The following is a 21,413-nucleotide window of genomic DNA, read 5'->3' as shown; positions in this document are numbered from 1 at the left end:
GTAAGACGTAGAATGATGAGACCCTAAGTCACAGCTGCAACCACTCTCTGAGACAGGTCCTGTTATTATCTCCATTTTACACATGGAGAAACTAAAGAATAGAGGACTTCTCAAACTTGCCCACAGTGCTACGGTAGGAAGGCAAGATGTCTATTCGGGGTTTGCCTAGATAAGGTGAGAAGATGCCAGTGCTGTGAAAAGTATAAAGATTAGTGCATGATGCCGAAACCCGGTTTGGCTCAGTGGATACCTGGGGGGTCCCAGGTTCGATTCCGGTCAAGGGCATGTACCTTGGTTGCGGGCACATCCCCAGTAGGAGATATGCAGGAGGCAGCTGATCGATGTTTCTCTCTCATCGATGTTTCTAACTCTCTATCTCTCTCCCTTCCTCTCTGTAAAAAATCAATAAAATATATTTAAAAAAAAAGATTAGTGCATGATGAAGGCATTACTCTTATAGCACTGGGCATTCACTGAGCATCCATTTGGTGAACATACCAAAGCATACCTGTACTAGGCATGATTTCCAAAGCCCCCAGAACATACCCAAACCCCACCCCTTCTCTGGCTTTCCTTGCTCTGTGGTTTCCTACCATTTCAGGATTTAATTCCCTAACGCATATCAGAGAAGACAGGAATGTCTGCCGAACAGACACCCATCTTCCCCTTAGCAGAAGAAATCCGTGAAGCGGCCCTTCCAACACTAGCCCTTTGCACATTTCAATCCATCCACATCCGGAGATTTCCAAGCCACGTGACCCGACCCCCTCCCTCGCAGTCTGCATTCCTGGCAAGTTGCATCCTGCCATCTTCACTGTGCACCTCCCCTCTGCAGGTCAGTGTACCTCCTTTTTCAGTAACACCTGTTCAGGGCTTTGGCTTTGAAGCATCCCTGCTGGCTGTGTTCTCAGTTGGATGTGTTACAAGCCATATGTGGAAATTTACTCATCTGCACCGCAGAAAAGGCCAGATCAAGCTTGGCAAAATACAGAGAGCAACTCAAGCCCACTGGTAAACAAGAGAACGCTTGGTGCAGCCTGAGGTCTCTGCGAGCAATTGAGAACGCTCCTTGCCCCCTCACCTCAAGCAGAATAAACAGAATAACGGCTCTTCATGGCAATGAGACACTCAGCCTTTGGACACCTCTAGGTGGGAGGAACTGTGGCACGGGTGCTGCTGGATCCGATCGGCCTGCCTCATGTGAGTCCGTGGGCCTAAAAGTCAGGAGTGGCCTTGATGTTTCTCCACATTTGGGCATGCGCCGTGGCCACCTGTACGTGGTTACAGCTCTCGACAAATGGGCCTCTTTGCTCATAACGGCTTCACCTGATGCATTAATATTTTTGTGCCACCCTGACTCACAGGAGAATGATCAGGTTCACCAAAATTAGTAAAACTGAATGCAATGTCACTAGTCCTTGATTTTCTAGGACAGATGCTGAACATACACATGTACCCTTGTCTCTCTTCACTTGAAATGTTGGTGAATTTTTGACTGTGACTTTTTTTTCTGTCTTTGTCTTCTTTTCTTCTTCCCCAGTATCTACCTTCACAAAGAATACAAATTGTACCCATTAGTTGATAATTTTCAAGATCCTTCAGTTATGTCCTTGATTTTCTTGCTACCTTTCCCCCCTTAATTTTCTTTTATCCCAGTTCTTTATATATAGAAAATATGTGTATAGATATAGGTATATTGTAAGCCACTTAGAGAGTTTTAGGAAAAATCACAGATCCGGGCCCTCCTTCTTCTGACATACGACTTTTCCTTTAACTGATGGCTGAGAACCTCTTCACTTACTCATTCTTTTATTCATCGGATATTTACTGGCCTGGAACCTTCAGGCCATTTCCTATTCAAGTACTCTTGCCAACACATGAAGCCCAACCCAGGATGCCAGCATGCTACATTTCTGACCTTGGAGGGAAGGAAAGCAGAAAGCCGGCAGAGGCCAAAATGGAGATGACTTTAATGCCAGCTGTCAGTTCCACTCCCAGGAGATGGTCACGCTGTCTCTACAGACGCCCCTCTCTGCACTGCCCGTCCACGTTGCGAGGCTCTGGTCTGAGGAGCAGTCTTTCTCACTTCACTGGAAGTCCCTCAGTGCTGCTGGCCATCCAGTGCAGGTGCGCCTTCACGGCCTCCACGTTGAGCTTAGAGCTTTTCTCTGTAGCTCCAGGAAGACGTGGTGGGAGTCACCCCCCTGTATTTAAGGGACGGAGTGGGGGCTTTCAGGATCACTAAGAGAGGCCAGGGCGGGTTTTCTCTTGCTGTTTTCTGGATTGCAGGACAGCTCTCAGGAGAAGGACTGCATGAGCTGCTCAGAGAAGAAAGGCCACTGTGGACTCTCCAGATCCTTCGCCCCGCTCATCTGAGCTGGACATCAGAATGTCTTCTCAAAGCCAGAGTCTATGGCATGTCTAGAACCTCCCTCCACACAAGGCCCTGTCTGGCTATTTACAAAAGGGACTTTCTCACTGAGATTTCAACTATATGGGCCCAACAATGCTGCTCCTCTTAGTCCATTTAGAGTCCTCCTGGGGAAATGGTAGGCTGGGAAAACAGAACTCTTGTAAGCAAATGCAGGGACGGCAGAGTCCCTGATTATCTAGAGCAGCGGTCGGAAAACTGCGGCTCGTGAGCCACATGCGGCTCTTTGGCACCTTGAGTGTGGCTCTCCCACAAAATACCCCGTGCAGGTGCGCACATACAGTGCAATTGAAACTTCGTGGCCCATGCGCAGAAGTCGGTATTTTGTGGGCGAGCCACACTCAAGGGGCCAAAGAGCCACATGTGGCTCGCGCACCGCTTTTTTACTGCGGCTCGTGAGCCACATGCGGCTCTTTGGCCTCTTGAGTGTGGCTCTTCCACAAAATACCACATGTGGGCGAACACTTACAGTGCGACTGAAACTTCATGGCCCATGTGCAGAAGTCGGTATTTTGTGGAAGAGCCACACTCAAGGGGCCAAAGAGCCGCATGTGGCTCGCGAGCTGCAGTTTGCCGACCACTGATCTAGGTGGTTCAGCATGCTGGTTTGGGAGGAAACCGTGCCATGGACTTGAAATGCCACATGACTTCCCTGAATTCTGTGTGGCAGCGCCTCACAGGAAATGTGTTTTGGATTTCCTCCGGAGAAGGGTAAATGGTTGAAAACGACAGTGGATTTTCAGAGAATGAGATGGGAAGTACTTTATTTTTCCCCCTCCCGAGATGTAAAGAGACGTGCTGTCTCCCTGAGAAAGAAGAGAGGAAAGGAGTCTTGTTGGCATACACAGGGGTTTCAAAAGCTAATTTCCAGGAGCTCTGTCGGAAGCTACCGCATGCAGCCTGAGCCAAGACCCTCAGGGCTGGTCACATATCCCAGCTGGCGGCCCCCACTTGCTTTGACTGTGCCACCCAGCCTGGGCCAACGGCATTCATGCCAGCGACAGAGCTGTGGCCTCTCTCGCCTTCAACACACTGAAGATGTGACTCCCACTGGAAACTAGGAGAATGGTGATGGAGGAAGAAGGAATACTAATTAGAAGAAGGAAATGGATGGAACAGATCCACAGGACCAGGGGCGGCGGACGCAACCCAGGTATCACAATGACTGCCAGGCCAGCGGGGGAGAGTTATGCTCATGAAACTTAACTAATGGCATTCAATGGCTTCAGAGCTATTAACTGAACATTCTTTACGAAGATTTTAATTTCTTGGCTTTGCGTGTGGATAATGTGCTTCAGCTGCAGAGTCCTCGACTGGCCATCACGCCCTGGCCTTCCTCCCCGAGGCTTCTCGGAGCGGCTGGGTGTTGCCGCCTTCGGCCACAGCCTCCCTTCTGCTGGTCCTCAACTGCGTGTCTCTCAACTGCCCCTGGGATCCAGTCCCTTCTTCCACAATTGCCATAGGCGGGTCCTTCCAGAACACAGCCCCAGGCATCACTTCCCTGAGCAAACATCTTGAGTGTTTCCTGTTGTATTTCAGATGAAGAACGAAACCCTCATGGCCTAGCCCCTGTCCACACAGGCCCTGCTTACCCTTGAGGGCTCCTCTCCCTGAAACCTGCTGCACGGGACTCAAGCGCCAGCCAAACTGGGCGACCAGCTGTGTGGCCGGGGCTCCCGACCTCCCCGCTGCTGCCACACTTTGGCAGAACACTCTCTCTCCTGTTCTCCAAGGCACATCTGGAATGTCATATCCGATGGGATCCTCCCCTGGCTGACCAGCAGGAGGTGAGTGAGCTCTAGGCCTTTGCACAGCCAAGCACTTTGCAACTTGCTCTCACCCAGCATTGTCCTCGTTGTCTTGAGTCTTCATTACTGAAATTCTCATCTTTTCCTCCTTTCTTAGAAATAGACAAGCCTATGGGTCATTTTCAGCTGTAACTCAACTGACTCCACAGCCTGCGGAGCCACCCAGCTTGTTTTCAAATCCCAGTCCCACACTGACTTGCTGCGTGACCCTGGGCAGGTCATTTAACTTCTTTGTGCTTCGGTTGCCTCATCTGTACATCGCGCAGCTTACAGGTGCCTCAGCTGCTCATGATAAGGATTCAATTGATATTTGAAAAGAACATAGAACAGGGCCTGCAATGCAGCAAATGCTATGCGCATTAAATTTAACCGCACGCACACGTGTCTACGTGTACACATGCCCACACACGGGTACACAATAGCCTCGGTGTATTGGCAGAGTACCTTACATCACACAGATCCCACTGAGTCTACTCTGAGCGTGAATCCAAGTTCAGCAGTTATCCCATTTCCTAGTACCCCCGGTTAACATGCCTGGGCTGCTGGGAGATGGAATGCATGGACAATAACAGCAGATAAACCTACAGAGTAGCCTAAACTCAGACAAGGCAAAAACATCAACCTAGCCTCAGAAGGGGACAGCAGTTTCAGCAGGTCTCAGTAGGCCTCTCTCCTCACCAGTGACTACGATCGGGTCATAATCGCTGCATCTGCTCCATGTAAAAGTGGTTCCCATGTCCCTGCACTGAGCTCACTGCTTCTAGGCTTAACTGCAAGTCAGAGCCCCACACTCTTCTAAGATCTTCCCTAGGAGCACGCTGGCACATGTCCTGAAATGGTTGAGCCAGATGACAGACATACATCTGAGATGAAGAAAGCATCCAGCCGACATGACGGGCACATGAGAAGGGAGCATGAGAGGCGTGCTGAGGCCAGAGGTGCTATGGATGAGCCCCTCACATCTGGGACCAGGACGCGGGCGGTGAGGCCTGTGCCCCGCGCCCAAGCCTCTCTCCCGCGGCTTTACACCGTTATTGGTCTGACAGTCATTTGAGACAATGCCCGACCGCATCACAACAAATTAGCCACAGACTCGAGATTGCAATCAACTCGGGGGCTATCCTGAGTGCGGGCTGGGGGATTCCCTGTCTCCGGGAGCCACACGCTCCCACAGATGTTTCTAAAAGCCTCTTCCCAGAGGCCCATTTAGAGAGAAATTAAATGCAACTTTGACTTAATTAACGTTTTAAATGATAATGAATACAATGTAGATTCATAGGAGGCATTTACATTGTGTTGTAAAATTGATAAAAATTTAATAACTCTTTGTTAATAAGTTATGTCTCCCCAGACCCATAAAGCCTAAGGCACTGCAGACTTCAGACCGGGTCTACTCCAGGCTCCTGGCACAGGTCGGGGAGGGAGCAGAGATGGACTTGACATTTGCTCCCAGCCGCTCTGATTCAAACCTCTGCTTGTTCATCAGTACTTTATTTCATTCAGTAAAGGTCAGGATCGGGCTCAAGGCAGAGCCTTGACAAGAGGGCGCGATGAAAGGCGGGCTGGCCCTGGCACCTGTCGCCAGAGATGGTGGAGGAGGGGAAGATGGAGAGCTAACCGGCCTCCTGTCCCCCACCATGCAGGTAAGACAGAATCTGCTGCCTGGTGGTAGGAGCTGTCAGGGTGAGTATTGTGACAACCAGCCACTGTCCTGAATAAAAACACAAACCTCATTCCCATGTCGCCTTGCATAGGGACCCTAATCGGCTTAACTGCAGGCACGCCAATGTCTCTCCTAGTTGGTCCTTGAAGAGCCGAGTCACCTATGAAAGCATGTCCCTGAAAGGGAGGTGTCCAAGTGACGGGGTACACACCACGGACCCTTTCCTCTGTCTTCATCCTGACCTTTCCACTTCTTGTCTCCCAACTGTTTGAAAGGATTTCTTTTGAAAAATTGGCTGCCATTTGCCTACCGTTTGCTTTCTCTTTGATCTATATGTGGTGCCACTTCATAGCATATTAATATTAAAGAATTCCACAAAACTACCGGGGGCGAGGGGTAGGGGGAGTGGAGGGAGGCACAACAAGGTCCCAGAATGCAAGTCAACTGCATCACCGGGCACTAAACTAAAAACAACAACAAAACTCACCTATTTACTAAGAATGAAAACCTGGTTTGTTTGGAGTTCATCAGAGATGGGCAATTTAAGGGATTCCTTTCCCAGGAGGCTTTGCGCAAGCCTGACTGCTGCCTCACAATGCTGACTTAAAGAGCACGTAGGAAGGCAGAGCTCCAGTCGGCTCACTGCTGGACGTGGCCACCACGAAGGCAAGTGAGAGGCACTGGCTTCTGTAGCCTCGTCTGCTACCAACAAAGGTGCTCTCAGAGGCCATGCCCGGTATGTCCTTAGTCCCCTGGGAAGGGTACGTGGCTGCCCAGGCCGACTGCCTGGTGTTCCCTTCACCAAACAAAGTGTAAATGGCCAAAGCGGGACATGGGCCATGGCTAGCTCAAGAGCTAGAGTATGATTCAAAGGGTGTCATGGAGGGGGGCGGGGAGAGAGGATGACAGGGATGGGGGGAGGGAGAAAGACTAGAAGTAAAATAAACAAAGAAAATTTAGGATTGGGGAGCTGGAGGAAATCACCCAAAACTATACATAAAAGGAATGAGGTAATGATAGGCTGTTGAATTTTAAATGCATAAATTAAATCTCCCTTTAGCAGGCATTGGAGACTGTCAGCGCAGAGTGTGTCCTACTCTGGACATTTTCCTTCCTAGAGCTATTTCCAGCCGCTCCCCTGTATCTGATGTTATGCGCTTCAAAATGCCGTTAGTTCACTCAAGTGACTTCAGTTCTATTGACGGTGTTCATTCTCTGCCTGGACGAACCAAAGGCTGCTCAGGGTACGCTGATTGCTGTTTATTATCTGACAAGACTCAAGATTACACTGAACTGGTTCTGGTATGTCTCCCTTCAACCCAATTATATCGGACTTCTCGTCCCAAACTAACCACTGGAGTTGAATGCCTCCTTGCATTAAATTTCTAGCCGAAATAAAAGTCATGCACCATTTAAAATTAGCTGCAGTGCTTTGGAAAAGGGCTTATGCAATTGTGCAGGTTTAAACTATTAGTAAATGGAAAGGTTGGTGTGAGCGGTCACACATGTACTTTAACTGAAACTCTTTCCAAGGGCAAGTTTCAGGCCTGTTTCTCTTCCAGCACATGATTAATTCGTTCATGCCACGGTCACTGACGGTGTGCGGCCAGCATCCTGTCAGGCGGTCTCAGCAGGTTTGAATCAATAGGCCCTGTGTTGTCACTGCATCATAATTTTAATTGTCCCTTTCTGTTAGACTTAGCAATCAGATGGCAGGCAAGACAAATAAAAAGAGTGAGTTCTGAACAGAGAACAAGGACCATTTTACAAAATTTTATCGAGGGGAAGTAGAACTGATTGGAATCTAAATCTATATTGATATGTGTGCCTGTTGCTAGACGTATATTTTTATATTTGATGGTACTAGAACACAGCCGCTTGTAAAAAGATTTTTATGAGTGGTTTCAAGAGAGCTGGTACTCCTTCCGAGGATCCTCTGAAGTGGAAACAAAGTCGGAATAACCAGACAGGGACGCTAGGTGCACACGGCCCAGCCTACCACCCTGGACAACACAGTCTCGCCCCGGGCAGGACAGCCTTGTGTGGAACCCTCATTGGTCACCCTGCCTTCCTTTTCTGACACTGTCTTTTAAGTCTTGTGTAAAGGACTCCTTCCTCTTGGCAGATCTTTTTATCACCACATTCTGGCCGCACATCTCTGGCGAGATGAATCGAAGGAGACGCCAGTTAGAGCAGCCCCTGACTTAACAGAAGCCGATGGGCGGTAATGGGCCACACCTCAGAGGAGAGGTGAGCGGAGCAGGCAGGTCCTGCTGTTGGCAGGCAGATTTCTAAAACCGTGTGAACACTTTAATACGTTACCACTCCTCTGGGAGCCGGCTACTTCCCTTCCCACTTCAGAAAACACATAATGGGACTTTGTGTTTCAATTTAATGTCCCTTGAAAACGGAAATCTTTCCCCTTATAAGACAAAAAAAAAAAAAAAAAGGAGTAAAGAGGGAGACGAAAGGCAAGCGAGAAACGAATTAGGCAGCCTCCGGAGCACGCTGGCTCAACGGGGAAACTGCGACCAAAGCAGGCTCCGTAATCGTATAATGACCTTTAATGAGTGTCTTGGGAAACAATACAGCCCCAGCATAAAAGACAAAGGGCAAAACCCATCATGGCTCTGCTGACACTAATTCAAAATGATTTTCAGAACAACTAAAGAATGTAAGAGAAGTAATCTGATCCGCCCATCTGACCTCACTCTGATTCAAGGGCCCTTCTCCTGCCATTTCTAATCGTCAAGCCCTCCACATTTCACATCTGCTCATATTTAATGAAAAGCCCGCTCTCACCACTGCTCTTTGAGTCAACCAGCTCTGTCAAGCGGGCACCACCCAACCCACCAGCCGCGCGGGAAGGCCGGGTTGCTGTTGGAGCTCTGCCAGTAGAATTCCACATAGAGACAGACGTTTTTTAATTGGAGAAGAAGGGCTTATGTGGGCGCATCAAGGGGCTCAAATTGGAATAGGTTTTCCTAACTTATTATTAATGGTCAAAGGTGAGTGGTCTCACACAGGCATGGATGAAATCTGCTTTTGTTTGATGGAGTGACGACGGCAGAAAGACTGATGAAACCGGGGAGGCAACCCCCCCTACCCCTGAGCTGTCAGTACCAGTTAAGGCTTCCACATACAGCCCGAAGCCCCCCGATTTCCACGGTGGGGCTGATTTCAGAGGGGCAGGAAGGACAGCAAGCTCACTCACAGGATGTTTCTGAGAGCACGGGGCAATCCCACCCCAAGCTTTCTTCTCCTGGCCTCCATCAACACTTAGATTAAATTGCAGAGCCGAGAAATCCCTCCAATTATGGCTTCTCCTGGAAAAATGGAAATTACACACACTGGGTACGATGGGCCTCACCCAGTGACTGGAATGGGTGACCCTGGCCAAGACATGACCACAAAGCCCTAGTTCAGAGTCCGAGTGGCTCCTTCCTTTCCTCCACTGAACCTCCGGCCAAGGTTTGAGAGCCCAGCAATTATCTGGAAACAGCAATTATGCCTTAGGCAAAAGGGTAGCCCAGTGGCTGACAGTTACATTCTCCACGGTCAGTCAAAGCGATGTGGCCAACTGGTGCCACCGCAGCTCACCCCCCTGCTCCTCTTCCCCAGCTCATGTCTCTGAAGCTGGCATCTTGCCGCACTTCACAGGCACACGCATCCTTTGTGTGGTTGTGACCTAGTACACCTTGGTAGTGTCACAGGACGAGAGAGAACTCTTACGATGAGAATAAGGGGTAAGAATTCATACTGTGGCATCAGTAAGAAACATTTTAAAGGGGACCTTCTTTCTAACAAGTTCCTTTTTAGCCACGTCAAGACAAGACTTAGACCAGGGGTCCTCAAACTACGGCCCGCGGGCCACATGCAAATACAAATATTGTATTTGTTCCCGTTTTGTTTTTTTACTTCAAAATAAGATATGTGCAGCGTGCATAGGAATTTGTTCATAGTTTAATTTTTAAACTATAGTCCGGCCCTCCAACGGTCTGAGGGACAGTGAACTGGCCCCCTGTTTAAAAAGTTTGAGGACCCCTGACTTAGACAGTCCCAAATCCCTCTCAAGGCAGCCTCCATTAGCTATCACTTTTACAAATGAGTCTTGTCCCTTGGCACTGTTCGCGGGAGGCAGTGAATCACCAGTTTGGGAGGATGATTCTCCATCCTAGACCTAACGTTTCCAGTTGATGCTAAGACAGCTCAATGCACCGACCATGCCTCAGACCTGAACTGCAGGTACGGACACCAGCACCTGGCCTGGGGCACTTCTCCACTGCTCATGGTGCCATTAGGACTCGCTCAGCCCTCAGGGCCTCTGGGTCACCGCCACCCAGGCACGCCGGGCTGGGACCACCTTCCATGTTGGCACAGGTGAGCGGGGCAAGTTTTCTATGGGGGTAAATGCTCTCCATCCTTGATGCCAGTGTGAATGAACCCAGCTGGTGGAACTTTAATCCCACCGGCTTTGCACACTTAGCGGAGACCTTGGATGGCAATAGGTCACCGATAAATGTGTTGGTTGCTTTTAAGAGGAAGGGATGAAGTGCAAAAAGACTGTCTTCTGCCCCCCATGCTACCAAACCTGTGAAGATCAGGTTGGAGCTACATTTACGACATCCAGGTCCTCATGCGGAACCACAGCCTCTCCTGCCCTCAGAGAAGCATCCCCTTGCCAGCGTCGCTCTGTACAAGCGGGAGCTTTCAGGGACATCGCCTAGGAATCATGTCACAAAGCACCAGCAAAGCCCCGGCTGGGGACGGAGATGAGGGCCATCTCAGGAACCTGGCACAGCTCAGCTCCATCAGCTGCCAGCTCAGGACCTCGCGGGCCCTTTAAGAGCCCTGAGCGTGCGGGCAACCAAGAAGTCTGACCCCAAGGGCCCGTGGGACACACTCCAGGAACTCACGGAGGTTCGCTGCTTATGGTTTTGGTTATTGGGAATCACAATTGCTACAAGATACCTTCAACAGGGGGCGGCATTTTTGGAAAAATGAAAGATAAATTTGGAACGCTTCTTTGAATTAGGCATCGTTTGGAGGGGGGCTCCAGACTCCACCAGCTTATCTAGGTGGGAGAACACTTTTCTCAGAGCACAGGACACAATCTGGCACTGGGGGGCCAAGGTACAGATTAGGGGGACACAGTCAAAAAAATCCTTCTGCATCTAAACCCTGCTGTATTTTGCCAACTATCTAAACTCATTAAAAAGAATTTACAGCTAGAGCTGGCTTGTTCTCGCTATACCATTTTCCTTCCTCCCCTTCAACCCAATCCAATGGCTAAGCTTTCCCCAAATAGTAAGATACGCATTTCCACACATCTCTGCATTAATATTGAATTTGATTTGCTGTCACCTTAATTTCCATCTATATTTACGTAAAGGGGAGAAGGAGACTGTCACCAGACTGTAACATCACAGTCCCACACACTATTCCAAGAAGCATGCGTTAGCAGACGGCAAGGGAGGCACATACACGGTGACACAGGCAACTGGGGCGACATATCACCACAGACGAGGTCACACGGGGAAGGAGACATCAGCTGGACTGACTAACAGAAGCACAGGGCACGACACAAGACGGGGATGAGACCACGGACAGCACAGACACCGAGCTGCGTGTCGGGTGAAACTTACAGGCACGGATACTGGTGGAGCAATCATTAACAGAGACAGAAGAAAGTGGGAAGGCTCGCTCAAGGGTGTCCACGTTACCACGCACACGGCCTGACATGCATGAGCAGTCACGCTCAGAACGTCCGCAATCAAAACAACATGCCCGTCTCATTCTCTTGTAGATGGACATCTTGGCTATAACCGCATGGTGGATGAGAGGAGAGGAAGAGCAGTAGTTAATGGCAAGGTCACACAGCAGGGCAGCTGGAAGGGAGCTGAAGGGATTGAACACAGGTCTTAGTTCACATTAACAGTCTTGACCCAGAAAAAAAAATGCACAGTGACTGTTGGCAACAGTTTGGTGGTACAATGAAAAGAAAGCAGCGAAAATATAAATTGCCTTCATAATCCCCCAAGGCTGTGGTGTATGATTTTTCTCCCCTCGGTGAAGCGAGGGACTGCAGGAAAAGGGCAAGGCTGATTACAATCGGCGTCTTGGATGAGAGGAAGAGCACATTATAGACAGCAAAGATGTAACCGACATTTTTCCCCCGGCACAATTAATACAGGAGGACAAAATATACACACGGCCAATCAATGAACTGCTGACAGGGTACAATAAATGGCTTTTGCAAGATGCAAAACTAGCTAATATGTAGGCTTCCTCATTTCCATCCATTCCCGGGCATTAGGCAGAGCCTGGGACAGGCTTTCATCAAATTAGATGTGAAACGATTACGTGTTAATATAGAATCCGAGGATGCTTCTGCCGAACTTCCCCAGAGTGGGCTGACGTGATGCCTACAGGAATTTAAATTTACTCTTGACAGAACAAATATCCAAATCTGTCCACATAAGAAATGCAGCTACTCAAGGCTAACGCTGCGTGGTTGACATTAAAGGCAGTTCAAAAATAAAAATCACCCAGAGCACAGGAGAGGCTGGTCTATTGGGATGTGTTTAGCTACTCATGGCGTATTTTCCGCTCAAAGCTGGGAGGATCTGAAAATCCTCTCACCTTTTCTCTCCTCGCCCACCCCAAATTCAGAAAGCAACCGGGCTGTTGGTTAATCATAATTTTTTCTTATGCAAAAAATCATGGCCAAAATAGATTAAAAATTATGAAACATGAAATAAAAGAAGAGCTCCCACGTAAGAGATTGAGACTCGCCCAGCACCGAGAGTGCTTCTAAAGCTAAGACTGTTGGTTCTGCTGCCTGGGGACTCTACTCAAGCGCTAGCCTACAGAAAGCTTGCTGGAGCTCACCGCAGTGGCTCTCAGTGTCCTTCACCTTTACCCTCCAGGCCAGTTTACAGGTAAGTACAACGAGAGAAGCTTCTGTACCTCCGTGTGAAGCTACAACAGACAAAAAAGTTTGCTCACCACAGAGCCTGAACTGGCCTGCTTCCCTCCCTGGTCGGGGGGAGAAGAATTGTTATTTATCCCAAGCATCAGGGCCAAAGAGTAACCGGAACTAAAGGGAGGTGTCATTCCCTGCGTCCACACCTTCCATTTGGAAAGTCGTATTTCCCCCCTTTCTTTTTCTTTGTGGAGAATGGTTGCACCCTTCCTTTAAAATATGGTCTGTGGTTTTGCCCTCTTTGAATGTTAACAGTCACCAGGAAGAGGGGTTTAAATCTCTCAAATGGGTCAAGTCCTGTTCTAAGACCTTTATGACTTGCCATCCAGTATATTTGTCAAGCAGGGGGAACGTTATGATTGTGAGGAACAGGCACTGGGGAGATGAATGAGAGATCTCTTCAGCAGCAACTCCATTCCTGTGAACGCGGCTCACAGTGAAGTGACGTGTGCTTTTAGCATCCTGGCTAGTCAGTTGCTCAGATCACCATCAAGCAGCCCCAGCCCTGTTCAATGTGTGGTCTACATCATTCCTGGGCTTGGATTTTAGGGAGCGGGGGGCGGGGGGGATTCTACTATAGCATTTGAATCAGAAGTATTTAGCAAGTATGGCGTGAATGCCCAGACACCCCCAAGCAACAGTTACCGAAATCAAGAGAGGAGAAAGGTCTTCAGCGGAAGACAGGAAAATAAAGTTATTTTAAATGCATCCAGATCCGGTGTACAACTTGGAGACCCCTCGCTTGTTTTTTCTTTCCTCGCTCTCTTACTGGAAATATTGATTTGTTATTTACACAGAAGAGGGAAACGAAGATGATTTTTTGTTTCGCTGTAGATAAATTGTTTTGAAAAAAATTTTAATCAAATGCTGTAGCAGAAGAGAAGCCCATCAAACTCTGAAATGCTATGCTTCTCATTAGCAACAGTCCCTGGTTTTCATTTTCATCCTGCCATTTTGGGTTCATATTCAATAATAGAATCTGACACATTTATAGGGAAGGAAAGTTCTTATATATATACCATCTTGAAGGACAAGAGGAGGGAGGGTGGGGGTGGGATGGTTTTGAAACGGTTTTGTCAGAGGTATGCCCGTCATAATGGGTGATTTAAACCTCCTACTTGGTAAGGGTTCAGGACGAGACAGCTTAAACCAGTGCTTCTCAGGGACTGTTTGCAACTGTTTCTGCTGGCTCCTCTGGAGACCATGCATTGTTCTAAAATCTCATATTGTTAGCATGCAGGAACAAGCTGAAACTGGTCATCAAGCAGCAGAAAACCATTTGCTATAAGAAGATTAAACGTTAATTATAAGCAGTCACATTCCAAAGCAGCAAATGCATAAAAAGGAAAACATGCTATTACTCGTCATTGCTTCCCAGTCATCGCTTTCGCACTCACTCCAAATACAAAATAGAAATCTCAGGAGACAAACAAGCACCACACACACACATACAAAAAATAAAATAAAATAAATCAGCAAGAATGATCAATGAGAGGCTCAAAGACAAGACAGAAACAGTTAAAAAAGATAGAGCCCCAGACGCTGACAAGCCTTTGCCAGTGACAATGTCTAGACCCAGGGGCCCCGCCTGCAAGGGTGGCCCTTTTGTTCTGCTCTGGAAGACCTGCCTGTGTGGACCCCCTGTTAGGTGTCTTCACCTATGCACTTCCAGGTCCACTTTCTTTAAAGGTGAGGCCCATCTGGTGGAGCCGTCCGAGGCTCGCAGGGTGTCCCAGTGGCAGAGCCTTCCTCTGGAACCTTCTAGGCTCCTGAACAAGCTCTTGAACTAAAAACAGATGAGGGTATGACTCCCTGGTGGTAGCTGTTCCAGGAGATGTGGACACTCTGGGCATAAAGTTAGACTCTTCAGTTGTAAAATAAAATTACATCAAAATTAAGTCATGGATCTCCTAATTTGAAAAATATTACCCCTTGTCACCCTCAACTATCTCCTCTCTCTCTCTCTCTCTCTCTCTCTCTCTCTTCCTAATCCTTTGGTTTTATTTTAGAGAATTGTGGATTTTCAGAATCACTGGTATTTCATTTCCATTTCTCTGGGATGTTTCCTTTTCTAGAGCTGATGCAGGTTATAAGGTTAATTTCAGATAACAGAGTGCCATTTAAAATTCCCAAGCTTAGGTTTCAAAGAGCAACTTTGAAAGTTTCAGTATTTATTTAAAACAGAAGTAAATTTCATATCTACTCCCTGGCCACGAAAAGTGCCCTCTCTCCTTTGGTGTTTGCTTATTTTCTTTATTATGTAGTCACCCAGTGCTCTTTCCTAAATCCCAGTCCTCAAAAGAGGGGGTTTTCCCCAGGATTTCAATGGTAATACAAAGTAGAGCTCTGAGGACATCTAGTGGACATGTGTGGAAGGGCAGCCAGTTAACTTTCTCCCCAACTAGCTGGCCCTTCTCTGCAAGGGAGCAGAAAGAGGGCCCTGCAGGCCTCTAAGAACTGAAATGTGAGCAGTGGCATTTAATTCGGCAGCTTCTCCCAAGAGATGTTCAGGAGGCAGCAGGGTCAAAGGGCTGAGAGGGGCTAGGAGATGGTCCTAGAGTGGTCAAAAGTGGCACATTGCCCCCTGCAGCCATGGGCCACTGCAGCCCCGGGTAGCTGGCTGGGTCTCCTCAAAGCCCCGAGGCAGCTTCCTGAGTCGGGGAGAGACAAGAGCGCATCTGGTGGGTGTGTAACACTGCAGCTTTTGTCGTTCCATCTTGGGGCTCTGGGAACTTTATGCTCAATGAACCGCCCCCGTAGGCCAGCTGAGCTATGGGAGAGCAGAAATATCAGCCCCTGGGGACCTGCTTTTCTCCTTGGCCCACATCAGAAGGTTCCTGTTCTTGGGCTGGTGCCACAGGTTCAGAGAGGTTATGTGGTTGCCAAGAAATAGGCCCCGGGTCTCACCTCCCTCCTAAGAACTCCGTCCTCACGGTTTTGTGGTTGGAGAGGAAAAAGCTTTTATGTGCTTTCCTCCACCACAAGGAAGTGAATTGTCTTCCAATATTTCCATTATGACTTCCTCACGCTATTTATAGAGACAACATAGAAGTATGTCCCTAATGGACACCATCAAAGGTTTACTCCCTCCTCGGGTATAAAACTGGAAGATTTCTCAGAGGTACTCTTGGCCAACTTTTCCTGTATCCTCAAAGGTCGTGATCGTGAGGAAGGACGCCTGTGGAGACGTGGCTGCTGTAGACGGGCTTTAGTTACTGCTCTTTCCTTGCATCAAACTGACAATGAGCTGTCAAACCCACGTTCTCTGCTTGCTCGCCCTTCCCAGCCAAGCCTGGCATAGAAGAGGGACATGGAAGCCATCCTGTTCTCAGCACCATCTGCCTCCTGCATCCGCAACCAAATTGTCAGCCAACTTCCAATTGCACATCCTTAATTTCCAGGGTGGGCTGGAAGGGGCAGGAGAAGCAGTGCTGGGCTGAGAGGCTCCGATGGAGTTTTCCAACTCCTGGGGGCGGGGGGGAGGGAGTTTAGGTTTTAAATGGAGCAATTCAGGGGGAAACTGTGGCAGGAAAAAACAAATCTGCCATTCAATTCATAGACACTTGTCAGATCACACCCTCATGTTTAAAATCAATCCAATGCAGGGAGGATTACTTCCAAGCCTCCACCCTGGAGCTGCTCCTCATATGCTCGTAGCAACTAAAATTACAGGGAAAAACATCCAGGGAAGAAGACGTTCACTGAGGTGTAAGGCAGAGGCATTTGCTTGACGTGACACTGGGAATCAGAGGGCATTCTTTCAAGTCCTATAAATGAGCAAAATTCCTCCTATTAGCTTCTGGAGGGAGAAGAAAGGTCTTTCAGGTGGTTTTTCCCCAAAATGAAAGAGAGGGAAGGGAAAGCTGGTTAATGTCAGCAGCTCAGAGCCCTTCGAGCTGGTCCATCCGGCCCTCTCAACACCACATTGTGGCAGAAGAAGGCAGAGGAATTTGGCACTAGAGTTGTTTGTTGATTGACATCAAGACTCCCCGAGGATTTTGAAGGATCACTAGATTCTGTCAGCGCTCTGCGGATATAAAAATGGCCCTCAAGCCACCCTTGGAGGCATTCTGCAGGTAAAGGGAGCCCCGCACAAGTCGCTTCTGGCAGAATTGGGCGTGGGACTGAGGAAGGTCACTGCTCGCTTTCGTTTGTACCCTGAGCATTCTACACCTTCAGAGTCTGAAGATGAGCCCAAACCAGACGGCCAACCTGCTCTTGCTGCAAAGGAGTCGGAGAGGACCAGGTGCTGAGCTGTCTTCTCCACATCCCAGGGCCGCTGGCCTGAACGGGCTGCAGGCTGCCCCTCGACTTCAGTGGTCTCACGGACACGAGGGAAACCCCACGCTCATTTCTGGTGCACGGAGAACGGCATTGCTCTAAGCCACATGGAGACGCTGGCCCTGAAAGGCGCAGCCTCTGGGTGGGAGGGGCCCTACTCCTTCAGTGAGTTAGGGGGCTCGGGGCCTCACATCCACGGCTCAGACTTCTGCATAGCTCATGGGTGAAACGGAGCATTCTCCTTGAGCCACCTTTTCTGCCTTCAACAAGTAGATGTCTGCTAAACCAGTAAACATCTCCCAAGATGCCTGACTAACACCCACAGAGGAACTGGGGATGTCCTAGTGGGTCCTGATTGAAGGAGGAACTTGAATTTAAAACAAGGGAACTTCATAGATTGTCAGAAATAATTACCACTGCAGAAATACTTGTCTCCATTAAGGCCGTTTAGATACTTACAAAGCCGGGGTGTCCAATTAACTCTCTAGCCCGCACTTTCTCATATAGAGAGGCACATATATTGTAATAAATACATCACTCTCTCTATAAAGTAGCTCCACACTTATATATAAAAATGTACATTTTTTTACATATAAAGTACTGGTACATATATATATATATATCACAACACAGGAGTAAGTATATATGTAGTATATGTGTTTGCTTCAGGATAGGAATTTGAGCTCCAGAGTCGAGGAGACCAAGTGTAATTTATCAAAGGCAAGTGTGACCATGATCCCCAATCGATGAGGTGTCTGGAGCTACAGTGGTAATTACCCCAGCCTACTCAGTGTCCCCTCAAGGTCCTGAGACAGGCTTTCATGAGAAACACTGTTGTCAAGGTCTTATTTTCAAATAGAAAAATAAGACAGTGCCAGAGGCTGGCTAGAAGCTTGGGGTGGGGGGCGGACAGAGGGTGTCCTGCTCTCAGGTTCTCCAGCTCCAGGCTGCTCGCAGACTGTAGGGTGAGGGAGTTGGGGCATGGTTCACTGCTACATGCAACATAAATACCACAAGGAATAAAGAGACTGAAACTGTACAGAAAATAAGAGTCTCTTCTAGAGAAAGACAGGGGGACTAGACTCCGGGCTGCTGGGAACCCGTGTTACTCACAATAGATCACTACCAGTGTGCGGTTAAAATAGAGTAGGGGCCGTATTCCAAGGCAGCAAAGAGAAAAATAAATCAAAAATATGTCAATGATTAGAAGTTCAATAAAATTCCTTCAAACACATCAATTTAGACATGACTTGTCCCCGAGGAGTCTACCCTTTGGCCAACTTTTAGAGGCTGAGGGAGAAAATATCAATCATTAGACCAGGTTGGTTATACAGAAAAAGAAAATGGGTAAATGGATTCTGAGAGCTTGCTCCTTGGCCAGACACCGAATGTGGCCCTCTTCCTTGATGGAGAGCTATGAAGAAATGGAAAGAAATGCAAGAATTAAACTGTACTCCCACAGAATTGCCGGCATGGAATGGCCACACTCGGTATTTCTCCAGAGTGTATGACATGAAACGTTCAACATTATTGAACAAAAGTGAACAGGGGGTGGAGGTGGGGAGGACAGGGAAGAGCAGGGTTGGGAGAGGAGGGTTGGGAAGCTGTGAATGAGGACCAGTGACTGTCACCAGCTCTGCCCTTACATTGTGGAGATGTATCACTCAGAATGGATTATTAACACCTGGCCTAACAGATTTGGACAAATGACTCTGTGGGTTGGCTGCCCTCTCCAACTTAAGGCATCAGGCGATGTGCATTCAATTCATTACTGACAATTCCAGCTCCTTCTAAGGAAAGTTTCTTTGCAACCAAAACCTAGCTCCCCCCATTTCCTGACCTGCCAGGTATGCCTCATTTTTAATAGCTCATTTATTCTAACTACCATTTACACCTACACACCTGCATCCTGCCCTCTGGAACACAGGCTGCTGTGGCCTTTTAATTGGGAAGAACAATATTTGGGAAATTCTGATTGTTATCAAACATGAACCTCACAGCTGAAGGCTGCCATGAGAGGAGGAGCCCACGTGGGGAGGAGGGTGCAGAGCGAAGGGAGTGAGACCCCGGCCACACTGGCTTGGCATTGGAGAGGCAGTCCTTCTGTGGTAATCTGTGCTGTGCATGATGGGAGCTCACAGGCTCTAGCTGAGCCATTGTGAATGGAAATGAAGAGAATAAAATGATTTCAAACAATTATGCGCCTCTCTGTCCAGGATGATATTAAAGGCCGCTGCTGTTTACTTGCCTAGAACCAAGATGGGAAAATGTCCTAGAGGCCAAATCCTCATTTCCAGGGACTTAAAATTCTTCTGCTGGGTCCCACTACAGTCCATCTGCGGAAGAGCTCAGCGGGAGTCGAACCGCTTTCTCTCATCTCTCTGTTCCACTCCTGCCCCGGACTCTGCTCTCTGTCCAGTCACCAGGGAGATCAACAGGAACTGATGATGTCATTTCCTTGCTTAAAAACGGCTCTATTTATTGTAGGACTAAAGCCCAATTTTCTTACCATGGCACCTGCCTTCCTCTCTGATCTCATCTCGCACCCCTCTCTCCAATTCCACCAGCTCCCCTGCCGGTCTTCCTTCCCTCAGACACCACAAACTGACTTCTACTTCTGGCCTTTGTCCCCTTATTCTGCCTCCCTGGACTGGGCCTCAGGGTCAGGGCCACCTCCCAAGGGAGGTCTTCCAGATCTTTCTAGCTGAAGCAACATCTCTGCAGGGTTCCTCACACCCTCAGGTGGTCTTTAATTTCTTCACAGCCCCTGTCTCTGCCTGAATAGATTTCATTGTTTCTATGACCACTGTTCTACAATCATTCACTAGAGTGAAGGGGCTCTATCTTGTTCCTCACTCCATCCCTAGCATCAAGAATAGCGCCTTGCACAAACAAGGTACTGAAACTATGAGTGAGGAATCAATAGTGCGTTTCTCTGATGCCCCATGGACCAGGTTCTCTGTGAATGATTGGCCTCAGGCTCTCCTGCATCTCCCATCTCACGCCACCGCGAGACTCTCTTACCAAGGGTTCAGCCTCTTGCACTTGTTACTGTCTTACTTCCCCCTCCGACGGAGAGTTGCTTCTGATGGAAATGATCTGGGAGAGGCCTGGTCAGCTGGGCTGTGCTTTGAGTTCACAGCCAGTGAGGCAGGGCTGGGTGGACCTCCTGCTGAGAAGGGCCTTTTGATTCATGGACTGGGTTTGCTCTGTGTCCTAGCGCCCTTAGACACTCTTCCGGATTGGTTGTCAGAACAGAAGAATTCTCAGGCCCCAAGAAGTCAGAGGCTCTTGTTCTGAGATTTCCATAAATACTGATCTTAGTGGGTATCAGAGTTGAGAGGAGGGGGCTCTGTGTGTTAAGTCAATGAAGAAGGGGGAGCAAACTGTGGGCCCAGCTGCCCCAGGCTCAGGAAGCAGCCTGAGCAGATTTCTACAGACACCGCTCCAGACCGAGAGTACGTGGGGATCGGCCCGAGGCTGTGTGCCTCTCCGAGCCCTAGCAGAGGCACCGACCTCTCCCTGGTTTGGCATTTACTATGCCCCTCCCCAAGGGGTGCAGTAATAAACCCCGTGTCTGCCAGTCGATATATCCCAGGAATGGGGGTCTCTGCTTGGCTCCTGCTCTGAAAAAGTGTTTCATGGGACGATCCTTTGTAACTGCACTCCTACTCATCAGACCCCGTCACCCACTTCGCCTTGTCTCCTAACCAAAAGGTTGCACACAGCACCGAGAGAGGCCTCGGGCAGGCCCGAACCTGTCTGCTGGGTCTATGTCACTCTCAGCAACCTCATCCTGTCAGTGACCTCGAAGCTTTAATTTCTTCTTTTTGTAAAACGGGATTAATAACACCCCCTGCCAATTATGCAGGGTGATGGTGAGGATCAAAGCAAATGAGGAGCCTAAGGCGCTTTGAAAAGACTGCACATAGGAAGGCAGGCATCATCATCACCGTTTCCTCTGGGGTTGTGAGAGATCTCTATTAGGCAAGGCAACGTGATCACTGCCAACGGCATGGCCTTCTCCAGGCAAAGCCCACTCCAAGCCTGCTGTCACGACCCACATCCCTGAGTTCCTCTCAAGAGGCCCTATTGGCATGCTGCTTCAGAAGGGGTTTGGGGTAGCCTGTGCCAGAAGCCAATGGGCCCAGTCTCGTCGACCCTGAAGAACACTGGTGTCTGACCTTGGTCCCTGGTTCAATGACAAAATCCACTGGCCATGGCCAAGGTCTTTCCTTGGGCCAC

General features: G+C 48.8%; 1 protein-coding gene across 1 annotated transcript in view; it reads right to left on the bottom strand.

Moving 5' to 3' along the window:
* KCNMA1 (potassium calcium-activated channel subfamily M alpha 1) overlaps positions 1-21,413 on the bottom strand; it is a 699,960-nt gene that overhangs the window by 104,008 nt on the left and 574,539 nt on the right. Inside the window, exon 19 of the mRNA XM_006754825.2 lies at positions 18,282-18,290. Coding sequence (XP_006754888.1) covers positions 18,282-18,290 — 9 coding nt within the window. The remainder of the gene's footprint in view (positions 1-18,281; positions 18,291-21,413) is intronic.

This window comes from Myotis davidii, unplaced genomic scaffold (assembly GCF_000327345.1).
Source record: "Myotis davidii unplaced genomic scaffold, ASM32734v1 scaffold513, whole genome shotgun sequence".
NCBI lineage: Eukaryota > Metazoa > Chordata > Mammalia > Chiroptera > Vespertilionidae > Myotis > Myotis davidii.
The sequence above is the reverse complement of the archived record's forward strand: the minus strand, read 5'-3'. Positions and strand labels throughout refer to the sequence as shown.